This window comes from Arachis stenosperma, chromosome 9 (assembly GCF_014773155.1).
Source record: "Arachis stenosperma cultivar V10309 chromosome 9, arast.V10309.gnm1.PFL2, whole genome shotgun sequence".
Lineage (NCBI taxonomy): Eukaryota > Viridiplantae > Streptophyta > Magnoliopsida > Fabales > Fabaceae > Arachis > Arachis stenosperma.
This window is the reverse complement of record NC_080385.1, coordinates 152,305,616-152,316,954: the sequence shown is the minus strand read 5'-3', so window position 1 is coordinate 152,316,954 and position 11,339 is coordinate 152,305,616. Positions and strand designations below refer to the sequence as shown.

Below are 11,339 nucleotides of genomic sequence, written 5' to 3'. Positions count from 1 at the left end.
TTAAGGGATTTGTTGCTTTCTTAGACAATCCTTGAATGTGTGGTCAAGTAAGAAGCAAGTTACTATTGCTTTGTTAACGACCAAGGTTACAAAGAGATAAAACAGGACAGATGATGACTCCCTCTAGATTCCATGAAGTTCAGACTATGTGTTGATAATTTTAAATGAATTTAGATCTGAACTAAATCCTTGGTGATCAAATGTATTTCCTTAAAACCACCACTAAGCCCAAGAGAAAGTTGTTTTATTTTATAAAGTATGTCTCATTGCTTGTTTTGATCACATACACCAAAAAGGGAAGTATTTGCATTCATCTTTTTTCAAGTCAAATTAGTTTCAAATTCTTTTTAATTTTTGACTTGTTATTTCAAATCTTCTTGCATTGTTTTTAAAATTCAAAATTCCTTAAATCCCGTTTTATTAAATTGGTTTGTGTTTTTAAAGGATTTTTGAGTATCTAAAGCAGTTATTATGATAACTTCTTATCTTCTCCACTACTCCCATTTTTCTTTACATATGAAAAGTTTTTAGGTTGTATTTTTGAGTGTTTTGGTGTTGATCTGAAAAATAAAACCTAAGACAGAATTTTATATCTTAAGGGCAGTGGTGATGTAAAGTAATCTAAGAAAAAGGGCATAAAGGCAGCCAAAGACACGATTTTAGAAGAAGAAAAAGTTTCTCTTGCAACTGAGGATGAGGGATCTGATGTCTAGCCCTGTTTGATGCTGCTATTTTCTTATAATTTCTGATGACACTAACGCTATTACATGTTTTGCACTTGTGGTTAGCATATTGAACTGTTTTTTGGTGTTGAAAATAACCAAAGGGGGAGTAAGCATTGTGTGAAAATAAATTGAAACAATTATAGTGGTTGAACTTATGATGCTTGAGACTGGCTACAAATTTTCTTATTTTAAACCATTATTTCACGCAGCTCTGGTTATGTATATTGCTCTGATTATGAATATTGCTTTTATTTTGTTTTGGTAACTGAGCTTTTGATTAAGGCTGCTCCATGATGTTGCTGCTGAAAAACTGTTTCTAAAACATTGGTTTATCATTAGTTTTTGTTCTATTTTTGGATTTTAGTTGTTGAACTCTGTTGGGTGACTATAACTTAGCTTTTACACTTTTACTTGCTCTACACGTTTTGCTTATGTGTTGAATTGTTTCTCCATGCAGGTATCCCTCCTTAATGACAAAAATGGGGAAAAAAATGAATTGAAAGGCTGCTGTTTGTTTTTATTTTGATCTATGATGATTATGCTTGAAGCTGTTGTTTACTATTTGAATTTGTATTTAAAAATCTACAGTTTGTTCTAGTTGTGAATATTGTGTATAGCTTAGCATCTGAGCTCTTGAATAAATAGCTTTTAATTAATATTTAGTTTAGCTCTGATTCATGCTTGTTTTAAGGCTGGTTGATGATTTTTGTGAATTAATAAGAGCCTTGCAAACTTTGACATATGATCGAACAAGTTCCTTAAGATACAAATTTGTTTGAAAATTATTGGATGTTTGTCATTATTTCAATGTAAAGCTTATTGGTATTAGGTTATAAAAAGCAATCATTCATGGGAAGTTTGGAGATCAAAAGAAAGGGAGAGCTTCAAACCAAAGGAAACATCAAAGGAAAGTTTCTATAAACCCCTCTCATTCAATTTCAATTCATTTAATAATGTTTGTCATCAAGAAAGAGATTGTTGAGTTTAGAAAAGTAAACTATGATTAAGATGATGACTAAACATTATTGGATTATTTGTTTTATGATTTTGTTGTGTTTATCTCATCCTTGGTAACTGAAACTCCAAATTCAATTTAATTTAATTTCTTTGGGGCTTCCACCGAAAGCTTCTCACTTCTCTCTCCTCTCTCTCTTGCTTTGGTCACGTCACTTCATCTTCCAAGAAAGAAAGAAAATGAAATGTATAGAGAGTAGGTTATGAAGAAAGGCAAAAGAATTTTTGCCAAAATAAAGTAAGAAAAAGGCTACAACAAAGAAGCTAATCTCATTCGGTCAAAGTACATCAAAAGGATATTTTTCTATTTATGCTTCACCAAAGATTATTGAAGAAATCAATTGAGTCACAAGCACCATTCTAAAAAATATGAAAAAGGTGAAGTCAATGGTGCTCTGCTTGAAATCTACAGTCAAGAAACAAACTTGGAGCTAAAGCAAGAATGCACGGCTCAGATTCAAGATTCTTGAAGAAAAAAGGTTGAAAGAGAAGATTGAAGTATGGTTGCATGTCACTGCTTCTACCCTCTCTCTCCTCTGTGAACGCCACTACTGCATCTGTGTATTGGGAGAAGAGAACCAATATGTGCTGAAGAAGGTTTCAAGCCTTGGAGGCTTCACTCCTCTATAATAGAGGTGAACGACCAATGATTGAAAAAGGAGTGAGAGCATACGTTTGGGTTTCTATAGCTCTTTGAGCTGTTTATTCTTCTCCTTCATGACTATCATTGAATATTTATTTTTCTCAGTTTAGTCTGTCTGTGTTTCATTAGTAAAAGACAAAATATGAGGTTTTGTAAGAAAAAGCCAATAAGTAGAAAAAAGCAGAGAGTTAAAACTTGGAGAAAAAGCCATAGTTATCTCAGAAATTCTTTGTATGTATTTCTGTTTTGTTGTCATGATCCTGAGAGGATTTCTTTACAAGTTGGGTTAGCACTTTACTGTTAAAAGTTAGGGTGAGTCCTAGTCAAGTTCAAGTTGGGATAAAATCTGGGCTTCTTTCCTTGCAAGTTGGGTTAGTAGTTTGCGATTGAAAGCTATGTTTGAGGACTAGTCAAATTCAGATTGAGTTTAGAATCTGGATTTGTCCCAAATAGGATTGGGTAGATCCTAGGGAAGGAATTGGTGTTTGTAATCTGTTAAAAATATTGAAATTCCGTCTCTGTTGTGATAAAGACTGGATATAAGTTACATTGCACCTTGTAACTGAACCAGGATACATCTGGATGTTCTATCTTCTTTCCTTCTATTTTTCTGTTTCTGTTACTCAGGAGACAAAAATAAAAATGTCTCTCAGTTGTTCACGAGACAAAAGTAAAAATATCTCCTAAATATGTTCGAGAAAGAAAAAGTAATACTTAGCAGAAAAAGAAGCTAAGATTCAACCCACACTTTTCTTAGCCACTGATAACCTTAAGTTAGTTAGTGTACATGAAATATCTCAAGTGGCATGGGGTTTGTTAGTGCTTGTTGCTTGAGTACTATTATAAAAGGCTTTTGTCAGGCACACTGAAGATGAGATCACCATAAAAGTTTAATCACTTTCGGTGGTAAGTGGTAACTGAATGAAAGGGGAACCCAACCTCTCATTAAAGGGAAACATTTTATGAAGTAGGGGAACCTTTTTGGGGGGACTTGAGAGACAAGACAAGAAGAAACACCCCCACCATAGTGCATGGCAATAGCACACTACAAGGGTCCCCTCTCTCCTGTCATCTCATCAAAATCTCCTTTTTTTTTTTAATTCAGTTTCCTTCTATGGATTGAAAAGAGATTTTGAATTGAAGCAACAAGCAGACGATGAGGCAGAACATCTTCTTTGCAGCCTTTCAGTTTCAGCAGCATATTCCTAAAGAGGCAGAGATTATGTTTGCTGAAATCTAGTCTTTCCCATTTCAAAGCAATGATAAAGGGTACAAATATTGGGTGTAATCAGAGTTTGTATGGAAGAACCACGTAAAATACCAATTATTTTTATTCATAACAACGTAAGAACCCAAAATACAGGTTTCCCAGAAGCAAGTGCCAGCAAAAGAAGAAAGAAAAAAGAAAATATACAAAAAGAGTTTGCTCATTATTGCACATGTGATGATACAATAATCTTTGAATCCATAATACGAATACCTGTACCTTGCTATTTCTGTATACTTGCAAAGAAAGTAAAAGGTCTATCCAAATTTAGAATCCATTCTACTGGTCCCCCTACCAACTATTCATTCTCCCCTAGTATTCTACTTTTGGTTCTAACTCCGTAGAGAAATATAACAACCATTCATTTAGCACTATTTCGTCAAATGCACGAGAACTGCTTCCAAAACAGCTTCTTCAGTTGTTTTCTGGCTGCAGCATTGGAAAGAAAGCCCAACTGTTGCTTGATCTACCTTCCTTTCCAGCAACCTTCTTGTTAGTCCACCAATCAGAGCCACTGGCAACAACATCAGTAACACCTTTTCTGCTGTCAAAATTGAACTCTTTGGAAGAATTAGAGGAGTTATGCTTTTCACAGCGACGCTCCTCTCCTTCTCCCGGAGCATTGACTGTCTGATCATCTGAAGGTTTCCCTGAACATAAAGCACAAGTATTGGAGTCTATTTGCATCCTTTCTTTGTCAAGAGGGTGCTCACCCACTATACCTTGCGAAGACTGTGATGTGTTTCGCAGCAATGATCCTGCTTTATTTGCAAGACAACGTGCAACATCTTCCCCAGTAAATTCAAATGAAACTCTATGATCAACAATTGCTGGATTAGTTTGGCACCCATTCCCTGAGTTAGCAAGGGATGATGCCTCAGAAATCTGCTGTGAAGCTAGCTGAACAGGTGTCAGAGAGCCAGAACTCAACCTTGAATTTGAACCCGTCCGATCAGGTGTCAAACACCCAGAGCCAAGCTGTGAATCTAGTCTTGAACCATGTCCTGTAACATTTGGTGTCAAAGATCCCGAACCTAGTCTTGAACCATGCCCTGCAACATCTGGTGTCGCAGATCCTGAACATAGTCTTGAACTCTGCCCGGCACCATCTGGTGTCAAGGATCCAGATCCAAGTCTCGAACTCCATTTACGACCTGTGAAGTGTTCAGAACTCAAGAACTTTGATGATTCCTCTTTATGGAACTCGAGAATTGGGTGTCTATCAGGGAAAGGGGTAGAGCTGCCAGAAGTTGAAATCACTGATCCAGGTGAGATGAGTTGGCCACCTGGGCTTCCAGGATATTGCTGATAAGAATGATAATCATAGTTGAACAATGCAAACTTGTGATTTCTACCACTGTTTTTATGAGCCAGGTCTAGAGAAGATGCCACCAATTGAGCAAATGGAACCTCAGGGGACGATGGTGTTGTCTGATGCACAGATTCAGGAGGCGGAGTAAAAGAAGCAGTAGATGGTTCAGTTGTGAAGTTAGAAAACACAGGTGGTGAGACTAACTGGGTCTCATAGGCATAAGGACCAATGGTAAAGATAGATGCAGGTCCACCAGAAGAAAATGCATTTGCAGATAGAGAGGAGAGTGAGAGCGGCCCAGCTGGTGACTGAATAGCAGATGAAGGATTGGATTGGAAAACAGATGCAGGAGAAGAGGGAGGCACAGCAAATGGCATTACTACGGCAGTTGAAGAATTTGGTGCAGTAGGAGCAGCTTGTCCTGATGATGCAACAGGTTCAGGAACATTGACAGCATGACCAATTCTCTTGCTGGTTTTATGAGATCCAAAACACCAATATGAGCTCCAACAGCTTCCCCAGCGTTTTTTCTGCAGTCAATAAAGAAACAGACCTAAGTAGGAAGTTGGAATCATAACATCATCTGTACACACTACCAATAATCTGCTATTTTTAAACAATGAAAATTTTACTGCTTTAGTCTCTGTTGATTTTTGTCCCCAAATTTTAGTTTTTTTTTTTTTTCTAATTTATTTTCATTCCATGTTAAATGATCCAGACAATAAAGACCTTTTATTTAATAGATAGTCTTAAGCAAAATTCTTCCAATCAATTGAAAGCATGAAGCTGAGATTGAAGAAAATGGATACTTCCAACACAATTAAAACTAGTGAAAATTTTGGACAAGAGTATTTCAGCAGAAATGAAGAGACATTGCTTAAGATAAGCAACATAAATAGGAACACTAAACAGAGAAGAACCACTGTCGACAGGGATTCAGCTTTCAGGGGGGACAAGTTTTGGAGCTAGGACACAGAGAAGGAAAGTAGTCACCACAGATAAGAGGCCAGGTTATTCAAATTTGGTAAAGCATCCCATAAAACTAAAGTCTTTATTTTGTAAAAAGGGATCAGATTACTTTGTTTCATAATTCATGAAATTGGTTTGGATTGATCAGATTGGCACCTCTTAGAACTGTTATTATGCTTATGCCTAATTAACAGAGTTATGAGCATCAAGTACGTACACTTCAGGAATCTATAACTTGTTGCCTTCAACAATTTACTACTGTAACTACATGGTGCCTCTTGTTCAGGCTTATGTTATCACCATACCCGTTGTAGGGGAAGCAGCAGAAGGATTCCCATTTACAACATCAAAGATACTGAATAGTACATTGTAGCACTTTGAATCAGTAACCAAGGATCAATAAGCATCCCAAACAGCCAAACCCACATCTGTATACTGACTTTTTGACAGCATATGGGAGGAACAAACGTCAGCAATCATCAGTAAAAGGTAATGATTGACGCCTTCAATACAAAGTGCATCCGTTGTATCAGACAATTACATTAATCACAAAATCTAAATTAAAATCCATCCTGATCTGCAACGCTAAACATTGCGAACTAAATTTTAAACCCAGTATGATCAGCACTAGGATGTCCTTGCCTCCAAATTGCAAACATTAAACCAAATCAGCTATCTACCCCTACAACTACAACGTGGTATGCTTTTCTAAGCTAAGAGTCAGAGACCTACCAAGAAAGTGTAGCCATAAGCTTAACTATATTCACTCGATGTGTATAAAAAGGTCTTAAGCATGGATTAAAAAAATGCAGTGTGTTTGATCGGAAGCAGAGAACACTGAGTGAGTCAGATCCAGGGACCACACTACACCGTGGTATTCAAATCTGCCTAAGAACTATAGACACTGAACCCTGAAATATTACGGGAAGCAAGGGCAAGAGAGTTTGCAGAAGCACCGAAACAAGTTGCAATGTCAAGTTTTGTTCTCCGTGGATATATATACATTTATCCTTCCCTTAATATATCTACTACTCAAAGAAAAGCATGGCTTGAATAACAGCAGTTCAGCAAACCCAGTAGGCTAACACAGAATATCAAGCAGGCTTACAAGTATGCAATATTCATCAATGGAATCGAATCTCCAATACAGAGGTAAACCAATCACAATGCACAGGGGTTAGGGGAAAAAATGTTCACGAAAATTAAGCTCGTATGATCAATCTAAGAACATGATCATTCCATCACTTGCAAATTAGGAAAACCAGAATTCAATTGGGAAAAAAAAAAAAAAAGATCTGCTTTCAAAACCAGCAAGATCGAAACACCACGTCCCTGGCTTTTCCAACTTTTTTAGATATACATGACAAGGAACAGTGTGAAATGGAATTAACTAAAGAGAGAAAATAGAAAAAGTGAGCTAGAAAAAAGTGACTAAAAAGATTTCAGCGGCGTAAGACCATAAGGTCAATAAAGAGTAGAGCTCCTAAAAAGAAAGAAAAAAGCATGCATGTATACAGATTACAGAGAGTGAGAATGCACCGGAAGAGAGGGAGGTTGTGGTCTGGATTCGGCGGAGAAGATGACGGAAGCGGCGGCAATGACGGTGTCCCGGGTGGTATTGGTGACGTCAGCCATGAGGATTACGCGGTGAGCGGATGGATGCAGAATTTCCGGCGTGATGGCATCGAATTGAATTGAATGCTTCGTGTGTTGTGTTTGGGGCTTATTTACTTATTGCATCACTATTCACTTTCACCAACACCATTCATGGTAAAAGTTTGAGTGCCACTCTTCTTTACCGATACGATAAGAGGAGACTTATAATTATTGTATTTCCCCATTTTGGTACATTAATATTGAATGAGTAACTACTAATAATAACTAGTAGTAAAGTAAAGTGGTTATTATTACTTATTAGAATTATAATGAGATTCTCGTGAAGTGGGTGCACGTGTGGTGCGGAGATCCAATTGGAATGGGGTATCGTGCTTAACTAACCCTCGTGTGCCTGTGACCTGTGAGATTGTGACACACACAACTCAACTCAACTCTATCTTATTTTAAACTTGCACGGGTGCCACTCTCACTTTTTACTCATTCATTCTCCATCTCTTTAATTCATGCCTTTTTCCCCCTCACTCATAATATTCATCTTTTCCTTTTCCCTTCACATTTACCAAAACAAACTTTCACTAACATTAACCTAAAGTTCATTGGATTGTTAGATTTTGCAATATAATTGAACTTATCATTATTCGTCCATCTGGATGATGATTAACCCAAAGTATACTCTAGTAGCCAAGCTAACACCGAACAAAGGTATCAACTATATATTGAAGATTTTATTCACTAAAATATTCATGTAATTATATATCACAATTCACAAGAAAAGAAGCATTCACACACTAAATCAAAAATTGAGACCCCTCATAATTCATAAAGGTAATACTAGGTAGACAAAAAAAAGCAAATAGGCAAAATTTATCTTATTTAACATTAATTAATTATCACAACAATTAATAAATGCTAAATAAGATAAGTTATAGCTGCTTTTGACTGATTTTCTTTAGTTACCAAATATTTCCGAATTCATAATATATAGATTCCTTTTCACTTAAAGGTGTGCTCTAATAAGTACTTAATGAGATTTTTTCACTTTATAGTAGCTAGTTAAAGGAAGTAACACCCTAATAAAAAATAATTGACTTTGACGGACTGAAAAAAAAAAATCATTATTGATTGGCGGGTCCATTACCATTAGGTGGTGGAAAACTAAATCAAACAATTGACAAGATGGCGTGATAACCCTCAGCATATGGTCCTACAAGTCAAAAGCCAAGGAAGCAAAGCACATGCCCCAATTTAACAAGTAGGCGGTGGTTCATTTACACAATTTTAAATAGTACCAAATAAATCGTTTGTTTTTAGGATCAAGATTCTTCTTTATCTTGCCTCTCTTTCATGGGAAATGGATCCTCTCTATTTTTTTTAAAATTTGAGAGAATAAAGTATGATCTCTCACCTTTAATTCTACAAGTGGGACTAAAATTAAATAGGAGAGAGAGAACAATAAAGGGTGAGATTCTCCACTGAATACTATCCAATTTTTTTTTTCACTAGAGAGGATTCATTCCCAGAAGTAAACAAAATGTACTACTCATACTTGTTTAGTTGTTTATATCCATAATTATTGCCCCTATCGATAAACAAAATTAATTTACAGTGGAAGTTATTTCTCCTAGACACTTTTCCATATTGATGTATCTTTTTCCTATTACCTATATCTTTTTTCGCATGTCTCTTTATTAACAAAATTATCTAGGACCTTTATTGAATTCGAGCACTCTGGCCCATGGCCCTAATTAAAATATCTTCAAATATGAATATGAAGAAGTCGTAGTCCCACAAAAAGAAAAATAAACAATATGAAGATGTTCTCGTTGTCTATTTTTTAAGATCATGTGGTGCCATTAGATCTATGATGGTTGAATTCACACAAAACGCGTACACACTCATAAAATATATACATTTATTAAAATGACAGTCACACTTAACATATATTATTAAATCATATAGTTAATACTATTGAATAACTGTTACAAGTTCATTATGTATGTCTATTCAAAATAAGTTTAATCCACCTAAGTGGCAGCATTCATGATCTTAGGCACGATAATGATACACGTTAATTAGAAGCGAAACCTGAACAAAGACCTTACCAGGATCCATCGAAAATGCAATAGAAGACGTTTCTAAATAAAGGCATTATCATCACCATACTTCATTTCTTTATCAAACACAAACCGTTTGTTTTTTGCATAAGAAACTCTCCAATTTTCCCCCCATGTATAGAGTAATATTTAAATTCGTCTCTAAAAAAGTATTTAGTTGAATAATACTTTAATATTTAATAAATTTTAATTACTCTATTAACAAATCACATCTCACGTCATATTTTGATTATTTTCTACCAATAACTTTGATCAAACTACTCACCATTTTTTTTTTTTTGTGATTTCTGCTGAGCCTTTTATGTTGGGAGGCTTTTCCCTTTGCCAACAAGAAAAAAAGAAAATAAATGAAAGGTAAAGCCCATAGCTTTACAAAGTAGTGCTTCGTAATGGGCTTTTTAAGTGTAACTTGTTGGGGCTGAAGGATACTGTAGAGTGTAGACAAAAAAGAAAGAAAGTAAAATTTATGATAAGCACCTGGCAATTAAGAAGGCTAATTGGGTAATAAGAACATAGGGAAGACAGTTAATTTGAGTTTGAGCAGGGGATTGGAGATAGGATTTTGGTAAAGAAAGACATCGTTGGTTGTTGGGGGCAGATGGCAATGGCTTCTCCACTTTCCACTTCAAGCGTGTTGTGCTGGAAATTGAAGGGCACAGGTAGTGGCGCAGTCGCAGTGTGTGCAAAGTCGAATTTGGTCGATTTGTCACGATGGTGTGGTTTGAAGCATGTGGGCATGTCAGCTACGCCGAAGCCCCTTGTTATGAGAGGTGAATAGAAGAATAGAATAGGGTACTTCCTTTGCTTTTGAGAGAGAGCGTGATGTTGGTTGATTTGATTTGCAGGTAAAAAGGGGTTGTGGAAAGGCAAGGTGGTGTACGCGTCTCTGTTTGGAGTTGGAGCTCCTGAAGCGCTGGTTATTGGGGTGGTTGCTCTATTGGTTTTCGGTCCAAAAGGTCTTGCGGAGGTTGCTCGAAATCTGGGCAAAACGCTGCGTGCATTCCAACCCACAATTAGAGAACTTCAGGATGTTTCCAGGGAGTTTAAGACCACACTGGAACGGGAGATCGGTCTTGACGACATTTCAACTCCACCAACAAAGACCACCTACAATTCTACTCTTGACCCTAGTTAGTCTTTCTTTTCTTTTCTTTTTCATTCTATTCAATTTCACTTGCAAATGATGTGATTCTGATAATGCAGATGGCACAAGAGATCCAAGCAAAGCCTACAGCTCTGAGGAGTCTAAAGAAGCCATCCTGCCTCCTCCTGGTTAGTCCTTTTTGCTCACTTTTTCATCCCTTATAATCGCCAGCTGCCCCCTTTACCATCATTCTTTATCAAACAGCAACTGCTACGGAGCCACAGCCTCAGAAGCCAGAAACTGACAACTCGCCTCTCGATTCTTCAAGTCAATAGTCATGGGAACAAATGTCAAGGTCGAGCAATTTTGTTACCTCGTTAGAATTGTGTAAAACCAAAAGGAAACCATTCATGTTCATGTTCTCTTGTTTTATCGGAATCTGTTCTAGTTAATGACTTTACTTGCCAATGTATTCTTACGCCATACAAGCAGAACACAACGCTGGTGTTTAAAATGAATTTAAATTATAAATCCTTTGGGGTTTGAACTGAGAAGTTCATCGGTGATGCTGTTGATCTACCTTTGCTATATAGG

At 36.6% G+C, this 11,339-nt stretch overlaps 2 protein-coding genes across 2 annotated transcripts; one reads left to right on the top strand and one right to left on the bottom strand.

Annotated features, from left to right (window-relative positions):
* Positions 1 to 4,063: 4,063 nt before the first annotated feature.
* On the bottom strand, positions 4,064 to 7,700 carry LOC130947895 (uncharacterized). The gene is made up of 2 exons (XM_057876608.1): positions 7,470 to 7,700; positions 4,064 to 5,491 (listed from the first exon to the last, which is right to left on the bottom strand). Exons 1-2 carry the CDS (start codon positions 7,563 to 7,565, stop codon positions 4,064 to 4,066), a joined length of 1,524 nt encoding a protein of 507 aa, XP_057732591.1. The 5' UTR covers positions 7,566 to 7,700.
* Positions 7,701 to 10,104: 2,404 nt separating this feature from the next.
* On the top strand, positions 10,105 to 11,292 carry LOC130951063 (sec-independent protein translocase protein TATB, chloroplastic). Its single transcript, XM_057879674.1, has 4 exons — positions 10,105 to 10,431; positions 10,507 to 10,791; positions 10,865 to 10,933; positions 11,010 to 11,292. The coding sequence occupies exons 1-4, from the start codon at positions 10,260 to 10,262 to the stop codon at positions 11,078 to 11,080; spliced, it is 597 nt and encodes a 198-aa protein (XP_057735657.1). The 5' UTR covers positions 10,105 to 10,259; the 3' UTR covers positions 11,081 to 11,292.
* The last annotated feature ends 47 nt before the right edge of the window (positions 11,293 to 11,339 follow it).

Excerpts from the sequence above, each read along its gene's own strand:
- LOC130951063 (XM_057879674.1), top strand. The coding sequence starts at position 10,260 with ATGGCAATGGCTTCTCCACTTTCCACTTCAAGCGTGTTGTGCTGGAAA. Across the intron at positions 10,792-10,864 it reads CAATTCTACTCTTGACCCTA|ATGGCACAAGAGATCCAAGC; the intron begins GTTAGTCTTTCT and ends CTGATAATGCAG. Across the intron at positions 10,934-11,009 it reads AGCCATCCTGCCTCCTCCTG|CAACTGCTACGGAGCCACAG; the intron begins GTTAGTCCTTTT and ends TTTATCAAACAG.
- LOC130947895 (XM_057876608.1), bottom strand. The coding sequence starts at position 7,565 with ATGGCTGACGTCACCAATACCACCCGGGACACCGTCATTGCCGCCGCT. Across the intron at positions 5,492-7,469 it reads CACAACCTCCCTCTCTTCCG|AAAAAACGCTGGGGAAGCTG; the intron begins GTGCATTCTCAC and ends TATTGACTGCAG.